We start from the raw sequence: 25,410 nt of genomic DNA on the forward strand, positions 1-25,410 counted from the left end.
GATTCCGAAAAAGGTAAAGGCCACGTCATGTGAGGACTATAGGACAATTAGTTTGATATCCCACGCAGCTAAAGTTGTTCTCAGGATCATAAACAAAAGGATAGAGAGTAGGGCAAATGATTACTTAGGGGATGATCAGTTTGGGTTTAGGAAGGGGAGAGGTACGCGTGATGCCATTGCAGTAATGAGATTATTAATCGAGAGGGATATAGAACACAACCAGGAGGTATTTGCCTGTTTCGTAGATTTCGAAAAAGCGTTTGATAGAGTGAATTGGGAAAAACTAATGAGTATATTGCAGAAAATAGGAATAGATTGGAGGGAAAGAAGGCTAATCCGCAACCTGTACATGTCTCAGACTGCTCAGGTGCGGGTGGGAAACGGGGAGTCAGGATGGGCAGTGTTAGGAAGGGGTGTAAGGCAGGGTTGCCCTTTATCACCGTTGCTGTTCAACCTGTATGCAGAGGAAATGATCAAAGAGGCATGGGAAGAACTCGAGGTAGGAATGAAAGTGGGCGGGGGATTCGTAAAATCAGTTAGGTTTGCTGATGACCAAGCTTTAGTTTGTCAGTCAGCCAAGGGGCTGCAAGCATTGCTGAGTGAATTGGAAATTCAGTGCGACAGGTATGGGATGAGAATCAATATTAATAAAACAAAGGTAATGCGATTTTCTAGAAAGAAAAAGGCCAAGCTTAACATTAAAATAGGAGGGCAAAAACTAGAGCAGGTAGAACAGTTTACGTATCTCGGTAGTGTTTTGGACCAACACGGTCAAAGTAGTAGGGACGTAAGGAGAAGAATTGCGCTAGGCAAAGAGGCTTTCACAAGGAGGAGGGAGTTGATGACGGGGACTTTGAGTAAGGATGTTAAGAAAAGACTCGTAAAAACTTTGATATGGAGCGTAGCTATGTACGGCGCGGAAACGTGGTAATTGAAGCAGGAGGATAGACGTAGACTGGAGGCTTTTGAAATGTGGGTGTGGAGAAGAATGGAGAAGGTGAAATGGACAGAGAAGAAAACAAATGAGGAAGTACTTGGTATGGTGGGCGAAGAGAGGGGTTTGTTGGGAGCAATCCTATGGAGGCAGGAAAAGTGGATGAAGGGGGTGTTGACCGGCAGTGGGATGTTGAAGACTGTGATAGAGGGTAGAATGTTGGGCAAAAGAGGAAAGGGAAGGAACAGGATAGGGATGTTGGACGGGATGAAGGGAGGAAGAAAGTACTCAGAGATGAAGAGGGACCTGATATAGAGTAGGATGATGGATTTTGTGTTTTGTTAGGAGTAATAAAATATTTGTTTGGTAGTTGTGTCCATCCAAAAACCTACCTTAACCGGTAGATTACCTTTAATAAATAATAATATAACACAAATAGAAAAGAATAGACACATTTAAAAGAACACTCACACGGTAAATTGTTCGAGCTTTCGGCCCTCTCAGAGGCCTTCTTCAAGAGAGACTCTCTTGAAGAAGGCCTCTGAGAGGGCCGAAAGCTCGAACAATTTACCGTGTGAGTGTTCTTTTAAATGTGTCTATTCTTTTCTATTTGTGTTATATTGTGTCAGCCCATTATATATATATATATATATATATATATATATATATATATATATATATATATATATATATATATATATATATATATATATCGCCCGGCAACTGGAAAGATCCGGAGTTCAAATACCGGTCTAGGAAATATTTTTGCATTCGTGATCTGCTTGATTCCGCCTTCCCCACCTCTCCTGTGTTCGTCCTTTATGTGTGTTCCTATCCCTTTTCCTTATAACTGTTTCTATATAAATGAGTATATTTCAGATCGTAAATGTGGGTGCGAGTGTAGCTTTTTAAGAACAATAACATGGCGTATTTTTCCTTCACAAAGATTCCTACTTTTTTCGTACATATCCTTGGTGGCGATAGCGATTCCGTAAAGGATATTATTTATTGGTAGCTCACATTATTAAATACTTGAGCCGAGAATATTGGTTTTACTGCATATGTACTATCCAGCTTTAAATACAGACTAAAAAGGACAATAAGTAATATCTGCCAAAAGTAAAATAAATTTGACAAATTAAAATGTGCTGCTGAAAACGGAATCGGAATTAGTTCGACTTTCTCGGAATCAAATTTTCACACCCCGGCGAACTGAGGAGTCCGCACTCTCCTCTCCATTAATGTTTTCATTCGCTTTCCCTCCGAGAGTGCCCCATCCCCAGCCATTTCTTTTGTAATGTATCCATCCCCCCATGCCACCGCCGATTCACCCACCCCCCACTCGAAGCCCCAGGCATGCAGCGCCCCCCTTGAAGCATTCCCTCCTCCCCCTTGGTCGCCTGGGCTTCCTCCACGTTCCGAATAACTCCTGCCCCTATCGAGCGCACGCGCCCTTCGGCCATCCTCACAGCCGAACGACCCCCCCCCCCACCAAACTCTTTCCCCGCTCACTCTTTCCGAAAACACACCACCACAACGTAACACCCTCCCTCGCACCAGCTTCATCATACACCTTCAGCTTTACTGTGGATGATCGTTACTTTTGCTTGCAGAACAATTGATAATGAAAAAGCATATGTGCAGCATGTGATGTAGTGCGATTGGTGCATTTATTGCTTCTCTGAATTTAGTCGGAAGTCATTTCAAGTTTTTCAGTGGAGCACAGTTTAAGATATTCATTTAAAAATGAATTTAAATATTTCTCAACAATTATCTATGAACAGAATCATGACTCAACAAATAAGGTCAAAATAAAATTCTATGACATTGATTTTTTTAAACTCTTCAAAACATTATCTGGTTGTGGATTACATATAGCCTGTACCGTGCTCTAACACTCCTATTAATAGTTAGTGGTTGATTGAAGAGAAATTCTTCCCATTTTATAACGAATGAATTGGGAGAAAATATTTTCAATAGTCCAATCCACCAGTCCAAAGATCCACCAATGGGCTAAATTAGTGGTTTTTTGCTAAAAATTGTAGGCCAGATATTCTGTTGTTGCAAAGAAACAAATTCCCATTTTAATATTGCTCCTATGTCTCAACCCTTTCTGAACGTCATTTCATTCAACTTTATTTTTGCCCACCATGAATAACAAACATAACATCTATTGTTATTTTGCCACGTGGTAGGTTCACTCTCGGTTGGCTTCCCGTGTCTTTCTGTCTTGAGCCATTCAATTCATTCCTTTGTATCTTCTCCCAATCTTAATCATGTCCAACATCTCATGCCTCTTCTTTGCTCATCCTTTCTTCCCTCTATAACTCCCTCCAACACAGTCCTCAACAGCCACTCCTTCCTCATACCAATGAGCCCTAGACAATTGACCTTCCCGTCCTTGATTATCTTTTCCAATCGTCTCCCTTCTCCAACCCTTCATAGCACCTCCTCATTCTTTACTCCCTACTCCCATCTAATTCCCACCATCCTCCGCCAGATCCTCATTCTAAAGGCCTCTATTCTCATTACTTTATATTTCTGCAAAATCCATGTCTCTTCTCCGTACAACATCACATTCCAGATGTGACATCTTACCATTGTCTTTCTCAGTTCCTTTTACGAAAGCCCTCATAGTAGTTTCTTCTTATTATTAAATCCCTCTTTAGCCACAGCTGCTCTTGATTTGATTTCCTTGGAACAGGTCACATATTCAATGTTGACACTTCCCAAATACTTAAACCTATACACTAGTTCAATCACTTCACCTTCCAGTGTGATGCCTATCCTTTAACCTTTACCTCCTATTATCTCACTCTTTGTCCTTTTCTTGTTCATTAGCATTCCATATTATTTACAAATGTCGTTAAGGTCTCCTAGCATCGCTATGACTTGGAGAGCCCACTCCCTCCACTGCCACCCCATCTCATTTCACTCACTCAATAAATGTGATTGGTTGCAAATATTCGTGAGACCAGACCTGGCTTGCAGTGAAAAAAAAAACAATTTTCCTTCTGGGCAATGCACCTGCCCACAAAGGTGTCTTGGCAAAGGGAAAATTGAGGGATTTGCAATATGATACACTGGAACTTCCACCCTATTCCCCATATTTGGCTCCGTAAGACTTTCACCTCTTCCAAAAACTCAAAAGTCACATCACTGATCAACTCTGTTCAAACTCTGTGGAATCATGGCTCTGTATTGCCTGAACACTCATAAATACCTGGGTTATGTCAACAAAAAAACATGACTCCTTTGAAACTGCAATCGCTGAACATCCACATAACATGAGAAAAAAAGATACTAACCTAGTGACACCACAGTGAATGCCATCATAAACGAGGAACTCATTCTATATAATATCACTGCAACCGTTCACCCTTTTACCTCTAGATGCAAGAAATGTCACCTATTCAAGGTTTAAATGAGTACTTCACTCTTGGCTTCAATCTAAAGTTTCCTAAAATTCATCGTCAATTTCATCAGCATAGCACTCTAGATATTCAGTATTGCTTTTTCTTTACTGCCATTTAACAAAGACTACAGCATTGCACTTAATTCATAATGTCTAATGAATTAGGATACCTATTTTTCAAACTTTCTGTCTCTCTAGGTACATAGTTTAACATTTTCACTAATTCTAAGAAACTGCAGGAGGTGCAGCTTACATTGCAACTTTTTCAATGCCATGAATGCATTTGAACATTCCATCATCAGGCCTACTTCTGCCAAAATAATCAAGGAAAATTCAGTCATCTCTCTGCCCTTTGCCCTCCACCTACCCAATTCCAAGCTTTTAATCAACCCCCTCATATTTTACAATGAAATTACTGCAAAAATGAAGAGATGATCTAAATTAATTTTTTATTAATGAATTTCTTAATCCAAGAGCATTGTGTAGAGATGATTCCCCATCATTCCGCTGCATGGAGAGAGAAAAGTCTGGCAACGACAGGGAAAGGCTTAAAAAAATACCCACTGAAGGGTAAAGACAAGAATTAGGTTCTATCTCAAATTTGACATTCCTATGCATAGTACTGTATGCCCATCTAGTGTATACGATGCGACTGAAAAAGGCCTAGTGATGCTACTAGCCATCTCAATTATCCAAATATTCAACTACAAGATAAGAATCAATTATTTCCTAACTAAGTAAATAGCATCAGTTCATTTCAAATTAAATTAAAACTGTTCATCTATCAGTTAGAAAATAAGGATTTAAGTCAATTTCCACATGTGAAAGAGAAGAGGGAACGTGCTGTGGATAATAGGTTTGACCAAACATACTGAAAAAATCAACATGTTGCAAGTCATTTTCATGATTTTACTACAGAAGGAGACAATGCTCGCATTTATAAACCCATTTTCATTTGATGACCAAAACGTCAGGCATACCTGTATGCCTAGTAACATATGCAACATCAGCAAATGGAACTGATTGATTTATAAACAAATTCATTCTTGAAAATGAAATTTGATTGGCTTTTTCCAGATCAAAATGCCACTGATATAATTAATTTCTGGCATTCATTACCCAGGGAACATTTCCCAGAGCTATGAAAATATGCAAAAAGTTATAGTATATGTCGCTTTGGGATCACATACAGATGTGAGCAAGCATTTTCATGCATGGATTGATTAAAGGCAAAACAAGGTCACGAATAATTGACTTAAATTTGAAGAACTATCTGCTACTTTCAGTGATAAATTTAACACCAAATATTAAACTAGCAAAATTCAAGGAGGCGCAAAAGTTTCAAAAAGGGTAAGAACGTTTGGGTGCTGTAATAGATATTTTTTTCATACAAAAATTAATTCATTTAAAGTTTTGATCATGTCAATAAGCATAATTTTATTTAAACTGGCCACCATTGGTATAAATCATATTCCGGGACCCCTTCTATATAATTATAAATATGTAGTCTTTTGAAATGGCATAAATTAATTAATTCAATTGTTTGATGGAGCTATTACTTTTCCTACCGTAAGGCAAAGTAGATCCTACATCTATCCCTATTTTACAACCCCAAACGTGAAAGTATGAAGGTAAAAAAACTTGCATGAGTTGCACGGCTCATTTGCGAAAAAATGGAGCATGGTATACCTAAGGCTGGCTACCACTGGTGCACACTATCATCTTATCAATACCTATAGAATCTGCGATTATGCCCACACTCAACCACCACTCTGAATTCAGCACTTAATGCATACATCAGGAAAAAATTACCACTGATACTTTTTATACAAGCCCTTGTATGTAAAAGCCCTTCAGGATAAGCTTGGTTCAACTTGCTATTTATTAAGGTCTATATGCAAGGCTGCAAGCAAAACAGTACCACTTAGTAAAATGGGGAAATATATCCAAATATAACCAATAGTATAATATTTGGGGTCTCAGATGCTATTTCTCTAGCAATTTTTAAAATGCAAAATAAAGTCACCATATATAAAAAATTAAATGAGCAATTATTTGCTCAATTCCAACAACCATCATCATTGCACCAGAGGAAGGCGCAACAATCATTATGGCAACATTGGAACTAAAACATAAAAATTAGGGTCCAAGGTAATGGCATCAGATTATGTAATACATTACCTTCAAGTATAAAAAATAATACAGCAACTACTGCATTCAAACATAAATAAAAAAAATCACAAGGTAACATGAGGGAAAAGACAAAAACAAACCATTCCAGTATGTAGATGATTATCTCAATAATACTCCTGGTAACCAAGTCCCTTTCTTTTAGCATATTAATGCTCTGTGATTAATGGACATTTGTTAGAATGCTAATTTTTATTTGGTGGGACCATATTTGTATCTCGATTCAGTCTGTATGAATTGGACTTTATTGTGACATGCCTTATGTCACAATAATACACCAGCCATCTGGCATTTTTGTAATATAATATTTGTGCAAATAAAATGCATCATTGTTATATAGGAAAGAAGAAACAGATGGATTAGACACACAGCTCAAGACACAATGGTTGAGCTAGGAATGTGGGAAAAGGTAAAAGAGCGTGTTGCAGAAGATTGGCTAAGGGATTAACATGTGGGTCAAGCAGAGAGGAATCCAAGAAAAAAAAACTGTCACAGGGTTTCATGCACTGCATTATACACAGACAAGAAAATCATAATTTTAAGAAGTCAGGAAATGGTTTCACCAGTAATATTCAAGAATGATTTTCCAGGGTCACACCCTTGAGAGGAAGTATCTTTATTCAACTAAGCAAATCCAAATCATTGCCTTTTGTCTTGCGTAACAACTTTATTTTTTTTCAATAGAAGTTCACTTTCCCTGACCACAATTTCTTCACAACGGAACAATAATAACATCAGTATGTGTGTTTGTGTGTGCATATGTATTCAAAACCCTTGAATGATGTAATTATTTACAATTGCCTAGTATTCCATAGAAAAATACCAAATTTATTATATCGTCACAAAATATACTTCTAAATTTTAAATTGCCTATAAGAAGCATTGCTAAGACATCCAATGTAAAATGAATACACTCAATAACCAAGCTAACACACTTTGGATGTAACACATCACCTCCATCTTATAATTATTAATACAAGATTTAAAAAAGTCATTTTTTTTTCTTTTGCAATATATCACAGAGACACCCATTAGTCACACGCAGAACTCTTGGATAAGACTTAAAATGATTTCAAGGATGTGTGCCACTTCCAACAATATTCTATTTACAGAGACGCCCTATAGTGTTTCCACTGAAAAAAACTACCCTGGCATGCATTCAGCACAGAGGAAATAGACAAAGACAAAACATCAGTATTGTAGGAATGCAGCCAAATTCATCAGTAAATTCAGTTTTTAGTCTCAATTAGAATGAAAATACTTTCAATGCAGCATATGAAATCGCTTGACCATTACATAACCGGCAAATAGAGAACCGGCAAGAGAGAGATTATGCTACACAGACAACATGGCAAACAACAATATGAAAACTATGCAGTCCATAAAAAAATAGAATAAATGAAACAATCAATGCAACCTCATTGTTTGGGCTCAACAAAAAAACCTGTGGAGACGGGGCATAAAAATTTTAAACTAATGAAAAGGTCATCCATTTTACAATACTGACAGCATTAAGAGTAATTGAGGTAAATAAGTAATATGAGTCTTGTAATACTCTTCCTTTAAAATGAATGAGGAGATTCAAATAGCCATGAAAATGCAATACTTGTCTAAGGCATCAGAAATCACATTTGTACATGAAAATATTTGCCATCTGAAATGATAAGACAGGGCAGACAGGTACAAATGAAACACACAGCATCATCACAACAGTGCCTATCCACTGGCACACTTGCGAATGAGATTAAAAATTAACATTCATTCAAATATTAAAGATAAAAGGTCATCACATCATGTGTAAGTGCCACAAGCAATCATGAATTAAATTAGTCTCCGATTACATAAACCACTATGCACAATTCACTATTCTACGATCACAGAGATTAACAAGTCAACTGACATTCGAAGAAATCCACTTTGCATGAATGCTGCCAACTACAAACACAAGATTTCCCCTTCTTTCCCCAATGGCACCCAGTTTCAGCCAGATTTTTCACTGCTTGAGAAGCACACTGACGTCAGGATATAACAATGGATTCTTTGGATGGGTCTGCACTAGCAGAATTGCCATACAAATCCTTGTGATGTTACAGACAATTATTAATAGTGCACTGAGATACATCACAAAAGATGTATGATGCTTTTTTCAGAGCATACCCAATATGAAAAACAGCATCGGTAGTAAGGGAGACAAAGCTCACACACAAGAGCAGTATCCGAAAGAGTAAGACATACTCCAACAAGAGTGACTGATTCCAGCACAGCCTTGACAGCACCACAGATACAACCATAACCCAGCCGCAACACAGTTTAGAACAATAAAACTTGAAAAACAGAACTATGCAGCAACTGACTGGCACAGTGGCTCAACACTCCATAGAATTTTCCATCTACAGCAAAACTACTAGAGCACATACGTGCCAAACTTCATGCCTGCACAGAGCAGCCATTTGCAATGGAGTTTGGGACAATGTTGACAACCCATTAAAACACCATCCAGCCAAAAGCAAGGCTCAGCCATGGAGGGCAATAAATGCAGCAAGAGCACATCTGCCATCTGCTGGACCATCTTACCAATCATTACGCAAATGCTTCGCATATAGCATTGTGTATGTACAAAACAAAATGCACTTTACAGCCTGAAGTAATGAGCAATATCCTAGGTTCAGGTACATGCTAAAGACAAGCAAAATCAGAGTTGCGATTCACAATAACAACGAGTCAATAAAATCAATTGAAAAATAAAAATAAGCTGAATAAATAAAACTGCTAAAAAGCTATTCACTGAAACAAGATCGTTTTCTAAATATCTGTAGACTTTAAATAGAGATGAACTATTTAATATTCACCAGTCAAATGTTAAATTTTTGACTTTAATAAATAAAGTGAGCTTATTTCATCAGTTAACTATGAACCTATTTAGGTTTTAATTAGCCTGAAAAATATCATAAGTTCATGGAATAATGCTTACATCACCTTCCACATATTTGAAATTAAAAAAATTATGACATGCCTGGACCAAATCAAACTAAAGAATGATTATCTAATTTGATCATAATGTACCTGCTGTAATGGCCTCTGTAAAAATATATGCCCAAGCCAGAGGGAAGGTTCATAGAATAAGACCTGTCAATCAAGTGCACAATGGATGCTTGGCAAAGCACTGAAAACCATTCTCAGTACGGCCACCCCTGATTCTCTTCATTCTCACTTCTTTACAATGAATATACCACCTCCTTACAGTGAATATTCTTCCTTCCCAGTTCTATCCCAAGCATTTGGGATCTGATTATGCATGTTTTTGGTGGATCATTGTTTTGTGGCTATGCATGCCACTGGTATCATCAAAATCAGTCCTATTATATTTTTGGCTTTTGCCAGGGCCTGAAAATACAATGGCAAACAAACAGAGTCCACTATTAATGGTGAAATCATTCTTATTAGGAATTACAGATCTCATATCACACTTACTATTCACATATCGGAGTCCTTGTTTTCCTACTTAAGAGTGGGCCAACTGTCTTTCAAAGATTTGTATACACCAAGCACTTTAAAGCTCCTCAAGAATAAGAAAACTAAGCCAAACAAAACTGGAGGTTTGAATCAGATGGAGGTTTACCATGGTTTCCCTTTAGTTTATCTTGGAAGTGCTTGGGACTAAAATGGTCGAAGTATTACGGACATAAGAAGAATATCACTAAGCAAACAAACTCTCACAAGACATTGAGCAAGGACGTTGAGAAATGGTTTAGTTGTTTTTTTGAAATTTGAAAACTGTTGAAGAAAGTAGAAAGAAATTGTTAAAACTTTGATATGGAGTGTGGCTGTAATGTGCAGAAACTTTTGAAATCTGAGTGTGGACTAGGATGGAAAAGACGACATGGAAAGACAGAAAAACTAATGAGGAAGTGATACTACGCATGTTGGGGGAGGAGAGAGGACTGTGGGGAGGGCATCATGCAAACAAGGAAGGGGTAAGAATAAGATAGGCATGTTGAATGGAATAAGGGAAGAAGGAAGTAATAGGCATCACAGAAGGGGTTATCACAATGTTAAGGTGTCATGTTATCTTGATGGGCAAGCTTTGAAGTGCAATAATTTCCTGCCTTTGTTTATCCAAAACCTACCTTTAAAAATATGCCACCAAAACAATATAATAATGCTACATGCACTCTCCCTCTATTTAATGAACCTCATCTTTATGGAAAAATTCTGTTGAACAAAGTGATTTCTCATCCTAAAGATGCATTACACCTCTTCTATAATAACATTTAAAGTTGGATGTGTCTGAGCTTTGAGCTAATAATATAATTGCAATAATTTTTTACTTTTCTTTTCATATGGCACTATTAGATAGTATTCTACATAAAGTTCAGTCATCATCTGATTTTTTTTAAAGCCTAAAAGTAGATTCATTTAATTATAATTATTTATAATATCGTTAAAACGGGTGATTTCAAAAAATGAGAACCCTTGGGATGGTTGTGTGTGTCAATACTATACTGTCAATATATTTTACTTAATGAAAGTTTTTTCTGTCTTAATAAACATGAAAATACAGGTGTACAAGTATGAAATGCAGAATTCAGAAAGTGCACCAATGTTGTTTGAGGCATAAAGGTTTGACGCTTATGCCCCGTTGTTGTGCCATCAACAAGTGTCAGATGAGCACGAGTGATAAATTGGAAAAGTGTTTGCTTAGTGTTGTGTTTCTGGGTTCATTATGTCAAATTTTATACAAAACAAAGAGCATTCGCAAACAGCATTAATTTTCTGTTTTCATTTGAAGAAAAGTGCTGCTGAATCATAGTGATTACATCCAGAAGCTTGTGGTGAACATTCTCCACTGCAAGATACATGTTAATGACAGTTTTGGCATTTCAAAAATGGTGACTTTAATGTTGCCGACAAGGAACACGGAAAACTGACAAAAAGGTACAAAGATGTGGAATTGCAAGCATTGTTCGACGAAGATGATTCACTAACATAAAAACAGCTCTCACAGAATTTGAGCGTTCGTCAACAAGCTGTTTCTAATGACCGATGAGAGATGGGAAAGATACAGAAGACAAGCAGATGAGTACCACATGAGTTGAACGACAGGCAGATGGGGAGGTGCAAAACACACATGAAATTTTGCTCACACAACGCAAAAGGAAGTCTTATCACATGGTATCATTCCTAGGGTTGAAAAATGGATTTATTTTGAGAATCCTAAGGGCCAAAACTCATGGGTAGACCCAGGCCCACCATCCACAACAACTGCAAGACTGAATCGCTTTCGCAGAAAGACTATGCTCTGTTTTTGGTGGGATCAGAAGGGTGTAGTCTATTATGAGTAATTCAAACCTGGAGAAACGGTTAATATTGAACGTTACCAACAACAATTGTTTGATTTTAACCATTTGCTAATTGAAAAAAGACCAAAATACCAAAAGAGGCAATGCATGGTCATTTTTCTTCATGGCAATGCTCCATCACATACGGCAAAACCAGTTCATGACACGCTGGATGCACTCAGCTGGGATGTTCTACCCCATGCGGCTTACTTGCCACACGAATCATGCACTTCCTGAGCAGTGCTTTGGTTCTTACAAAGATGTGAGAAAAAAATGGCTTAATGAATGTTTCACGGCAAAAGGGAAAGATTTTCAATGGCGTGGTATCCACAAATTGTCCGAAAGATGGGGAAAATGTCTAACTAGCAATGGAGCATACTTTGAATAAAGATCTATTTATAATTATTCCAAACAATAATTTTTTTGGAAAAAAATCTGCATTTCATACTTAAAAACCTGGTATGGTTCTGCAGCAAAATAAATTTTACATTATAATTGAACTGTGACAGAATATTGGCTGGCTTGAAAGTTGAGGTAGTTGAACAAGGTGGTCCAACTAAACTACTCCCAATACCAGTTTAATGCGCAACATGCAGAGCTAGATGAGATACCACTTCTATTAAACATATAATGAGGAGTTGCAATAAAAGAACCACAACTACCCAGCGTATATTCATTAATATTTTATGATCTTACTCTTCCTTGCCTTGATTTTCAGTCAGAGTGAAATTTATTATTTCAATGATATTGCTATAACTTTCCTAGGTCCAATAAACGCCATGATAATTCCTGTTTTCTTGCATTTGTCCGATAATTTGAATGATTATGTCACACAATATTTGCAGAGGGGAATATTTTTTTAGAAAAATATGGCACAGTGAAATAGAAATCAAGGAAAATACTTATCTCTTGATTTCTATTTGGCAGTTTGGCTTGAAATAGCCTCAGGCATAAATCATAAAAACAAAATCACTTGCTCCCCTCTAAACAACTGCATCAATCAAAAAGAACGATTTCCTAGTGGCATAAAAAATGACAATTTATCCTAGCACCAAAATAATGATTTCATAATCACACTCACAGATGGCAGATGTCACTCTCACTGCACATATTTTTCTCCGGTTGGTAGCAGATCAAAACTACAGCTATTGCTTACAAATTTAAAGACAACACAGCTATAGTAGACTCCATGGCACTCACCCTGTTGGGGTCACCTTCCCTCATCAATGGCCAACCACCACACAATCACTGCACTCACACAGCAAGAGCTCATTAAACTTTGGTATATGTAAGTCATAGTCTATGAGATAATGTGTACATCTGAGATTCAATTAACGATGAGTATAATTCCAATGTAATTGAAACAACAAGACGAAGTCTTCAATCTGAAAAGAATCATAAGGATGAATTTCAATTCAAAATGAGCAGTACAGAGATCTACCTGCATTTCAACAATAACTACACATATCAACAATTCATTTTCATTATCGATTGAATAACAATAACTTCATCACCTGACTTTCTTGAAAACCATTGAAATTAAAACAAGGTGACATAAATCAAGAGTTCAACTACAAATGTACCAGAGTGAGGAGTCAATGGAAGGCAAAAACAAACCATGAAATTCCATATCAAATTGCCACAATCATGACATTATATCAACATACTCTTCACCTCTTAACTACACTCTACATCCACTAACTTTAAATTTTATAGTGCATTTTGAAGTGGGCTGCTCTGATGCCAGGTTAACTTTATTTCACCAAGGCACAACAAGAGCATCAGAAGGGCATTAATATGTAATGGCTGCAAAGAAAATCCAATATCATATTCATCTGGTGAGCATAACATGGGAGCCACCTAAAACCAAAATGCCTTGAAATGACAGCAATGATAAAGAATCAAAGGTACACTTCAAAACAATCTAAAAACAGTGGAGGGATCGATATAATGCAGCGGCTAACGTACAGGCTTCCCACCGAGAGGGCCCGGGTTCAAATCCTGGAGAAAACAAATATTTTTCAGCGGTATCCCAATCCCTACTAGAGGTGCTTTGTGGAGAGCACTTTGAGTGAGTACGACATCCATCGGATGGAACGTTAAACCTCAGACCCCTTGGCGCCTTTCGACAAGAATAGGCTAATGCCAACGCCAAGTTTCTCTTCACTCTTCCTTCCCCATTCATCCCTAATGGCGCAAATGACCTCAGCCAGTCGGTCGCCTCCCATTACAAACTGCTACTACAACAACAGTGATGAGGGTTTGATGATGAAGCTTATTGGTGACCAAATGCTGAAACAAATGACTTATGATGAATTCTTCGTAAAGATTTGGGAACCATGCAGTGAGTTCAAGCCCATTCCATACGAGTGATTTTGCCATGTTCTAAATGTTGTACATACTATCAGTCGGAGAAAAAATTTCACCTTTCAAATGTATCCCACTGTCACTTCAAGCCCAAGCACTACAGGTCTAATGAGTCCTTTGGGTCATCATTCGCAAACAAAATATTCTTGTTGAATATATTAACCAAAATACTCCGATGCTAATGCATATTCACATCATTGCAACTGTTTTTTTTTAAATAAAAGCCTCTTAAATGAAGTAAAGGGGCAGTGAATCAGGTTTCCCTCTCAAGAAATGGCAATGATGCTGGCAGGGTTATGCACCTTTCTCAATCTGAATTGTAGAGGAGTGTGCACGCACAGCAGCACCGGCACCCCTTGGGGACACATGAGGAGAGGCTAATGCAGGAGGTTGAAAACTATTCCTAATAGGTGGTGCTGCTTTTGGTCCACCATTAGTGAGAGTGAATAAGGGGGTAATGGACAGTTTCACATCCATTCATTCACCAAATGGTGGAATCTGGTTTCATTCTGCTTCTTCCATGATCCTTAACAAACCTAAATTAGCAAATAGAAGTCCATATAACAGAAGGAAATGGCTGAAGAGGTAACATGATATAACCAGTGCAACAATATAAGTTAAAAAATATTGCTTCAACAATTACTGGAGACACTGCAATATCCAAATGCATCATTTAATGTACTTCTATGGTTAACCCTAAAAATATGGTTAAAGTCCTGGGCCATAGATCTTTGTTTTCACCAAATATCTATACAGAGACAAATACTCTACTTTAAAAATGTATAGTTACTTTAAAAACTTAAAATTGGCATCAATGAAGTCATTTTTAAAAACTGGGAAAAGAAACAAAATTTTTTATTCCACACTCAAATGTTGGTGGGATGACCAAGTTCGTTTCTTCTCACACTGAAAGAGTTCCATCAAGATACACCCAAAAAAGCATTTCTTTACCTTTAAAAAAAATCATAACCTCTAGCACAATCACTGAAAAAATTAAACTAAATAATAAACTTGATTTGAAATTACTGTTAGGAAATATTGAATTATGGAAGCATGGCAACTTAAGAAAAGAATTACATGTCAAGCTTCAATAACTGTTGCTGTAACTTTCTTTGGTAGGTGAAAACACTTCCCTTGAAAGTAACATGATGTGCACTTCCACACTCGCAATGTCAATTGCAATCTTTAGGCAATTAACTATGTGAATACATACGCAATTGTCAAATAGGGAGACCCTCACTCTCGCTTTTGCCCATCTGCTTTCAATTTGCATTCAGAAAGTAGTGAGAATCATTACAATTACAATCCCTCACCCCGAAATGGGATTCAAGGAAACATTTTTACTCAAAAAGGTACAAATAAATTTATAAAATGTGATATTTTGAATGATGCAAAAAACGATTTTCGAAATGATTAAAAGTTGAAGGAAATTTTAAAAGAACATCAAGAGCTGTAAATTTACGCAAAAATAAATTTTAATATATACTTTATTAATTTAAATATAAAAATTGATATTTAAACTAAAATTAAGTTTATTGCCATCCCATTAATCCTCAGAGTTTTAAAATGTTCTTCACACTCAAGGAATCAGCTTCAAGAGATAGTTGAACAGAGCACTTCACATGAATTAAAACTAATACCCTTGGTGATTTATTTAAACTGCCCACGGGTGGTTACATGCAAGGTATCTAACCATCTCAAGTGCTAAGGATGTTGAGACTAAGCCAAGTGTTGAATTTTTGTTGTTTGATTTGTTCTCTTAATTTAGTACTTTTTGTACAAAATTCAAATTACTGAGAGGAAAAACATGTAAGCATTTTGCTTATTTGCCATGTAGCCTTTTCAACATGCTGTGCCAAAAACTGCTGATTTGATGAAGTGATAAAGGGTCAAGTGATCATCAAATACAGTAAATTAGTCACAAATCATGGGCAGATCGACACAAATGTCATTTGAGAGGTACTCATGAGATATCAGCCTATTATCCATGGATTCATCTTAACCCAAATTAATCATAAACTGAAAAGAAGGGATTTATTGTTAAACCTCTTACTAATGTCAAATTTCCATGCTCCAATTTATCCTTTCATTGTAGATTAAATTTATTTCACTGTGATCTACAAATGTGGCCAGGTCTAAATGCATGATGGCTAGCAGTCACACCACTCACCTCTTGGGCAGAACAGGATTGACTGAACAAATCCCATGTCCAAGCGGCAAACTAGTCTCCCTGTCCCACCGACAGAGCTCCAACGTGGATCTGCATAGTCAGCAAATTCAAAGTTAACACCATTAACAGTTTCTGCCACTGACAAGTAGGCAACAGGATATTGGAGGGGCTGGCAGAGATGTATCCTTATCCTGTAGTCCTGCCCGCGGGCCAAACGCACTGGCTCACCCATTGAAATGGTTGCCACTGAGTTGTACTCTACTCGGTCACAAAATGGCACCTTGCACAGCACTCGGCCCTCAAGGTCAAGCACCTGTGTTGCAAAGGATACAGCATGAATTCCTGAACTGCTTGTCACTACTGGTGAAATAATTATTCTCAAGAGATTATCATGATGATGACAAAATGATACATCAAATCCCAATATAAACCACAGTTATTAACCCAAAGGTCGGTTTGGTGGGTGATGGTAGAGTTCACATAGTACTAAGCCCGATGGTGTGAACTTTCACACATCAGGGTAGGGGGATCAGTTCCTTTCCCTGTGCCGGTAACGGTTCTCCAGAAAGATCAGGTTGGTGCCTCTCTGGGCACCCTCAAATCCACAAACGGTGGAGTTGAGGGTGCCCAGAGAGGCTTGCCCAGGAATTGAACCCGGGCCCTCTAGTCAGTCGCCCATTGCTCTACCCACCGCACAACCACATTCCATACATTCCAAAGTAAGATAGCCAAAAGTATTTCCACATATTTTTATCCTTTAAATTTGGCGACAAATACCCAGGCTATTTTCAAGGAATATTTCTGAAACCCAGCAACATGAATGCTCTGTTCACTCCAAATAGCCTGTACTATGGCATGAAATATCTTGATCACACAGGTGAGGTCTCAAAAAAGCACCAAGCCATGTTCCTGTCATTGGTGCTTCCTCATTCTGTCTTAGTTTGATCACCAATTAGACCTAATTTCAGCTTTATGCCATTTTGGGGGTTTGCTTTCCTTCCCACTGTTATTTATCATCATCTACATCTTGTACCTGCCAATTTTTAATTCCAATTTCATATGAAAATGGTAAAGGCATTTTAAAAAACATAAAAGCATGAGGACATTCTGAATCACAAGTTTGACTCACTAAGTGACATTTGTAATATCAAATGAATATTATTTAAGATTTTTCATGTAGCTACACCCGAATAACATACCGAGTAGACTTGGTCTATGTCAGAGCATGCATATTTTTTATTCTATACTCTAAGTAAGTAACATTTGGATTTGACTCTTCGCCATTTATCATCCATCACTTTTGTTTAAGGAGTTAGGGCTGTAACCTGATATTTGATATATTCCATTTCCTTTGCTGTTGATACCATATTTTTGTAAATTTATTTATTATTAATTCAGAAACAGCCATTTTTTGGTTCTTACATGGGATTTTTAAACTTGAAAATAATAAAAAAGACCATTACAAACACCCAAGCCTGTCACAAGTCAACCACAATGTCACATCCTCAACTACTTCTTACAGTATCTACTTCTCCTAGTCCATCGTCTCAATCTTACCCCAAAATAAAGACGACTCTCTATTTATCCCCAAAAGCCTTAAGCTCATTTCAGTCACATGTTACAATTCTGCAGCGATAAAAGTGGATATAATTTCTTTGGTTTTTCTCCTCTTTAATCTTCCACCGCATTAACTAAACAAATATTTGAAAGGATGACCTGATGTTATTTTTTCTGTGGCATAGACCAGCATGCTGCCTCCACTTAATCCTCATTTTTGAGAATAATAGCAATATAATCAATCTAGAGTCATAATTGATGGAGACAGAAAAATCATTTACTCAAGAAAATTTTTTCTCCAAGTATACATTTTGATTGGTGATATTCTTTATTAATTTCTGGACCAAGGAAAATATTTCTTTCTGTTTATGTGGCAGTAACATCTCCACAACCTGTATTAAATAGGTGGCAAAAGCATTAAATAAGGTCCAAAGAAACTGCGGGAGATGCCGCAACAGTAACTTTTAACGGAGTCATCCGCTAATGTGCATTTCAATGCAACAATTTCAGAGTGTAAAAATCATTCGCCTTGACTGGGATTCGAACCCAGATCCCTCAATATCCGGTCGAGTGCTTTAGCCACTTAAGCTACCGAGGCTTTTAAGCCCCAAAATTTCAGAGTTTATTGGTGATTTTTACACTCTGAAATTGTTGCATTAAATAAGGTATTAGAAATCTAATGCCATGTTTTTTTCTTCTTTTTTAAGGCAATATCAAACGAATTCCACATTAAATAATAAGATGACAAAACGGTGAGATGAAAGTACGTCAGATGCTGCTTAAGATAAATACTGACTTTGGTAATTTAAGCTTAACTTCCACTTATCTTTGGCCTAACTTTTATTAAATTTTGGAGAATCTCCATAAATTATGACATTTTATTGAAGTTATTACTTCAAATGTTAATTAATACACCCTACACAAATTGACAACTACCATTTTAATAAATCCAGAAGTGTAAAATAATAAAGTCACTTAGATTAACTTTACTGGCAGCATCACTGATGCTAACTCCAACATGGTCAGCTCCATACTAGACCAAAAATAATGCAATAACAAGGGTAGCAGATATTAGCAGGAAATTGTTCATATTTGGTCAAATGATAGTATATATACACAAAAAAAATAGTTTTTAAGAGGCAATTATCGGAACTTTGGACTTTTGGTCCAATTCAATTTTACCACTTCTAAAATTTTGCATAAAATTATACACTATTGTTGAAAAGCCTTTCATACATTAATAATAAATATTTAAAAATTGAAATTAACTGCACACATATCCTTCATTTAACCGAATTGAGTCTTCTCTATAGCAGAGCAAGCTATAGGCTAACAACACTTGGGAGTATGCTCGAGGTGAATGTACTCTGCACCTATCTCCCAAATGTTGTATCAACTCTCATGTAGGTCATACTCATGTGATTCCTAGTTGAGATGAAACCTAAACAAGGACTTACAGGACATTCAAGTTACGTGATGTTAATTTTTTAACTTTAGGTCAGCTTGTTGGGAAAATTTCCCCTGCATGACTTCTCCAAACTGGCAGCAGCTCATTTACTTTAAGTACTACTTAATGACAACTACCATAAAATACATCTCCCTATGGAAGACTGTATGTAAGCCTTGAAATACTTGGCCCCTGGTCCTGCCTAAAGGAAGCAGAAGGCTGGGAAAAACAAAGCAAATGATGTAGGATCTCTTCACCACTTATTTATCAACACCCCAGCCACTGACCAATTAGCCTAAGATTTGCAATTAGAACGGAAAATTTGCAAACCAGACTAGTAATAGTAGCGATTTATAAAATGAAAAACCCATCAATTTTTATTTACTATGGATTTTGGATTTGCCCACCTCTGGGATTCTGAATTTGGGGCCCTTTGCACTACACATGCATACAAGTATGGGAAACTCAGCAATTCATTCAGGCTTGTGCCATCCACCAGACTTTCCTGACCCTAGGTGTCCCCATGGGATACTCACAGCCACTTCCATGTCCTCCTCATATGTCAGGGGTGAGCGTGGGTGTGGATGTGGCCCCTCGCCCACCGATGACGGTGGTGTGGTGAGCCGCCCCTCACCCCCTCCCGCCAAACTCCGACCACGCTCCACACCACCACCAACGGCCAGTGGTGCAGACGAAAAGGCACTCAGTGGTGCCAAGCCTGTCCAAACCTGGATTCCTGCAAGCACCACCGAGTGGGTGATGCAACGCAACTGGCAGAGGAGGGTGACGGTTGTTGGGGAGGTGGCGCTCAGTTCACTTGGATTGCTCGGCTCCAACCGGTAGCCAGCCAGCATCCTCTCTGACGGGGGCGGCTCCCGGTAGCCAATCAGCGGCCCTGCCTTAAGGTACCTCCGAGAGCAACACCGCAGGCTGATTGGTATTGCGGATCGAGGTTTGATCTTGGTGCATAGGCTGGAGGGAATTTCTAAAGGGGATGCTTCCTGCTGCACAACAGCGCCCACCTCAGACATCTTGATGGAACTGAATCAAACAAGGAAATGCACATCAAATCAGTGACAGTGGCATTGGATCAACTAAACGATATATATGAGATACGAATACAGGATTTTGGTACCTGAGAGGAAAAATCAAATTATAAACGTTGATCTCTGCATATTTCCAGGTTCTCACTGCGACTAATGGCAGAACACGGTTTCACTGGCATTCCTGCCGGCTATGATCCTCTTCCACGCATTACTCAGGAGGTATTCAGCGCCTCTTTTAAGTTTATATGTGTTTTAGCTATCTCCATCACTTTTCTTAACTGACTTTTATAAGTCCTGGATTTCCTTCAAAATTACTTTAGCCTTGAATTTCATGGCATGTTTCAGTTCACTGCATGCATGCATGCTTGGTGCTGAATTGTTCGAATTGGGCCATGACACCTGGTGTATAGCTGTTTTGAGATTCAGCCCTTGGGCCCAGGAGGGGTGTCGTCGGCTATCTTCATTACACATTTGAATTTTTAGTCGCCGTAATGCATTTTTTAGGACTCGGGTGATCTTTCTTCTGGTTCCCAAGACACATGAGTTATTCAATGACTCCTTGGGAAATCCAAGAGATGGTACTCGTAGCAGTGAAAAAAGTTTTCTTTTTGTAAGCCTCACCTCTCACTGGACTGCCGTTTAAGTTTCAGCTACATTCATCACGCGGTTTCATTGTCATAGCCAATTGAAGCAACAAACTGTTATGAAATAATTTTGAGTGTGTCCGATCAGTGGCATGGGATTAACTTTCTCCATGCATCACCACACCAAGTTTAGCATTTCCTTCCTTTTTTTCCTTTTACAGTGGTTTAAAAAACTAGTCATTCTTAAAAAGGCCATAAGAAGCTTTTGTTTATTAGAAAAAGGAAGAGATGATTTTTGTGTGTGAAAATCAAGGAAAAAGCTAGATTAGGTAAATTGTTAACCCCAGAGGTGAGGTCAGATTATCCCAAAATGAAGAGAGAGAACAGTATCCTTATCAGGAAAAATAAAGGACCATGCAGTGACCATAAGCTAACCATAGCCAGTGATAAAAATAAAGAAGCATGGAATACAATAAACAAGGCAACTAGTAAAAGAGTACACAGCTGAATTCCTGATGTATACGATAGTTCTGGTATTATTATCACCAATACCAAACTGATTAAAAATAGATTGAAGTTTTACTGAAACCAAGGGAAATATACCAATACAGCCAACTGCACATGAAAATAAATAGCATCCCAGAAACATTGTATCTATATTCCTGTGATCATAAAGGTGTGTTATCCTGCCTTCAGAAGATTTATAAAAAACCATCTCCAGGGACAAATGGAATGCCTGCAACATTGTCGTTGGAATGCAAGGACTATATAATTGACCCCCAACTTACTTAATAAACAAATCCTTGAAATGTGCAAAATTTCCTGACCAATTAAATATTAGTAAAATCATCCCAGTATACAAAAATAAAGGTGAAAAAACTTAAAAGAAACAATTCTACTTTATCTCAATTTGCAAAACTGTTCAGATTAATTTTTTATTTCACATTATTAGGGTTTCTTGATATATTCAAATTTATCTCTGATTCGCAGTGAGGTTATCAAAAAGGCAAATTTACGGAGTCAGCACACATGAATGCTGTAAATTCCATGACCTGTTCCTTAGATAACCACCATTTAGTCCTTGCTTGGTTTCTGGATTTTACTCGTGCCTTTGATCTCGTTGACCATCCCCTCCTTTCAAGTAAAGCTGATTGAGTGGGTGTTAGAGGCATAGCCTTGCATGGCTAAAATCTTATTCATTTGAAAGATCACACATAGTGCAAATAACATCGAAATCTGTAAAATGTACATCAAATTCCTATCCTATTAGCAAGGGAGTTCTGCAGGGCTCAATAATATTGGGAACTATCTTATTTTTGTTATTTATTAATGACCAATCATTAATAAATCAAAATGATAGAAGCATCAATTCCATAAGCATTTGCTGATCATTCAAATGTTATAATTTCTGACCAAAATAGTCAAAGGCTTCTCATTAAAACGCAAAAGGCTTAGAGTCTGGGTCTGGTGTTGCGACAACAAACTTAAATTAAATTGCAAAGAGGCACAGGTCCTTGCATTCAATTGGGCACTTTTGCAAGAGGATGTAAACTTAAAGCTTAACAATGAAAGAATTACATTTGCAGCCAACACCAACTTCTTAGGGCTACATGCTCAACAAACTGGTGTTTGGAATATTCATGTTAATTAACTGTGTTCTTCACTGTACACTGTGATGTAAACTATTTGGTTCCTGCATAACACAGTGCCTCCAGGGATATTAACATTCTGGCATTATTCTAATTTGGCCTCCAGGGCATCATAAGGCATTGTGTTCTGGGGATCATTGGTGTGCATGTTGCGCAAAGTTGTCTTAATTCAGAAAAAGGTTATTAGATATGCACTTGGTGCTGCTTATAGCACACCATGTAGGTCCTTATTCAAAAAATTAAATGTTCTTACTATTCCAGCTTTGTATACATTGGCCATGACTGTCTTCATCAAATATAATATCCATCTCTTTCATGGAAATGGTGATATCCACTCTTATTCAACTAGAAATCATCACAACACCTACACGAGTTACCAAAAATCAACAACTTCATTTAAAAGCCCAATGGCAATGGTTGTATGAATTTATAACAAATTACCAAACTCAATGAGTGATAAATTATGCAAATTCAAATTGAAAATCAGGTAACTCTCATAAAGGTCTATTATTCATTGCATTTTTAAATTACAATCAGGTATAATGCATTGTGTTTTTATTACACAATTCAATGAATACGTTCTTTTTTAAGCATGTTTATAGTGCCAAAATGTGGCTGTTTTGTACTTTCCTTTGCGTTTGATGACTCCTATACCTTACATGATAGGTATGGTCAGTGGACAATAAAATATTATTATTATCACAGAGCGGCAACAAAAAGGCTACAGTTATACACAAACAGCAGAAATTGCAGCTCAATACTAACAATCTTAAGATGATAGCAGGATTGGCAATGAAACTGTTGTCTATTCAAGCCATTGATCATAGTGAGAACCTGGAAATATGCCAGCATCAAATAACGAATCTCATGGAAACCAAAAGCTGACAAAAATAATGAATTTTAAATTATGATGAGAGATGTTCAGTAAAGTGATCATAAAATTTGCAAAACTTCTGGTGCAAAAATTAACTAACTAATTATAACAGAGTTTACTAGCTTTAAATGTCAAGCACTTAGTTAGGGATGGATGAAATGTAATCGTGGCTTTCTTGAAAGCCACGATTACATTTCAGCAGCATAAATACAGTATAAATTTCTTAAAAAGGCATTTGAAATTTTGTTGAGCTTGAATGCTTTATACAAGTCCAATACTTTTGGCCTCTTGAATAGTGAATAACAGTATTCTGGAAAGAAAGTAAAACCCAAAGCCGTACACTTATTTAGCCGTGCATTTAAGTGTACGGCTTTGGGTTTTACTTTCTTTCCATGCACTCGGCCGTAGTACGTTCTTTATCTATTTATTAACAGTATTCTGCAGTAATTATTTAATGCCATTATTATTAAGGTTACCATTAAAATTAAAATCATTATTATTATTGTTAGTAACTTTTAGTTTTAAGGTAACATCAAGTTAATGCAGAAGTTACCCCTATAGGAGGAGGGGCAAGAGTAAGATAAGTGATGGCATTTAAATGGAGGAGAGGGGGGGGGGGGTTGAGAGCACCACCCTAGTGGGTGTGCAAGGGAGCGGTTGGAAGGAAAGGGGACAATGCACTCACTGCCTCGCCTTGAGCAGAGCATCCACTTCCTCCCTCGTGAGGACACCACAGGGCTGAGCATGCTGCTTAAGTTCGTCGGAGCTGAGGGCCATGAACCTCAGTTGGGACATTATCTCTGGGCCCAGGGCCCTCCGCAGATCACACCCATCCTGTTCATAAAAAAAAGTCCATGTATTATGAAAAGCAGAGCGTAATTCCAGCACAAAAATCCAGACGGTGTGAATATCTAGCGACTATTATTCCATGGTAAATGCAGTAAAGGTATCACACAAAGTAATTTACTCCCTGTATGGATGGTGCGCGTGAGGGGGTAGATGGGGCTTTGTGTCACAGGAAACAAATATCAGTCAAAGAGGGATTCAGAAATGAGTTTCCTTCAAGCTTTCCTATCTGTTCATGCTACATGATTCATCTTCTTCATTAAATAAGCACTCTTTGCCAATTCCCATTTATTTGGATGCAGCATTTGGCTGTATTCCTGCAGTTCTAAATACAGCTGGAAAATATGTTAATTCCTCGTTGCCTCAACTTTTTATCTGCTTACCTATTACACATGCTTCCTTTGATGCAAAAAGAGAAAGTAGCCAATTATTCAAAGTTTTATTGTAGTTTTTAGGGGAGGCGACCGACAGCCAAGGCCATTTGCACTATTAGTGATGGTTGGGAAAGGAAGGGTGAGGAGACACCCAGCGTCAGCATTAGCCTACTCGTCAAAAGGTACCAAGAGGTCTGCAGTTTAACGTCCCATCCGACGGACGTCATACTCACTCAAAGTGCTCCACAAAGCACCTCAAGTAGGGATCAGGATACCACTGAAAAATATTTGTTGTCTTCGGGATCTGAACCGGGTCCTCTCAGGGGGAAGCCTGTCACAGTCTTATTTCTTTTAATTATAAAACCAAAACACTTGTATGAAGTTTATTTTTATCAATGACTTTGTGTGTATCATTAGGGAGAAATTTTTAAATTCCTGTATATCCTATAACACTCTAATAAGCACTTGCTATTCATTACTGGAGTACTTTTTTACTAATTTTTATTCTATAAATGGACAAATGATATAAATTTATGTGTTAGATGAATACTGAATCCCTGAAGTATGAATAACCATATATGTCCTGTCAAATCGGTTTTTCTATGATTATCAGTGACC

At 37.6% G+C, this 25,410-nt stretch overlaps 1 protein-coding gene across 1 annotated transcript; it reads right to left on the reverse strand.

Moving 5' to 3' along the window:
* Positions 1 to 12,359: 12,359 nt before the first annotated feature.
* On the reverse strand, positions 12,360 to 24,383 carry LOC139686951 (uncharacterized). Its single transcript, XM_071583991.1, has 4 exons — positions 24,258 to 24,383; positions 19,956 to 20,460; positions 16,416 to 16,728; positions 12,360 to 13,263 (listed from the first exon to the last, which is right to left on the reverse strand). The coding sequence occupies exons 1-4, from the start codon at positions 24,365 to 24,367 to the stop codon at positions 13,259 to 13,261; spliced, it is 933 nt and encodes a 310-aa protein (XP_071440092.1). The 5' UTR covers positions 24,368 to 24,383; the 3' UTR covers positions 12,360 to 13,258.
* Positions 24,384 to 25,410: the final 1,027 nt, after the last annotated feature.

The sequence above is a fragment of the Hetaerina americana genome, unplaced genomic scaffold (assembly GCF_022747635.1).
Source record: "Hetaerina americana unplaced genomic scaffold, ioHetAmer1.1.p SCAF_1, whole genome shotgun sequence".
Lineage (NCBI taxonomy): Eukaryota > Metazoa > Arthropoda > Insecta > Odonata > Calopterygidae > Hetaerina > Hetaerina americana.

Bases quoted from the DNA above. Each gene is read 5' to 3' on its own strand.
- LOC139686951 (XM_071583991.1), bottom strand. From the start codon at position 24,367: ATGTCCCAACTGAGGTTCATGGCCCTCAGCTCCGACGAACTTAAGCAG. The intron at 20,461-24,257 runs GTGAGTGCATTG...TGTTTGATTCAG, and splicing joins GCTCTGCTCAAGGCGAGGCA to TTCCATCAAGATGTCTGAGG. The intron at 16,729-19,955 runs GTGAGTATCCCA...TTTGCAACACAG, and splicing joins AGGAGGACATGGAAGTGGCT to GTGCTTGACCTTGAGGGCCG.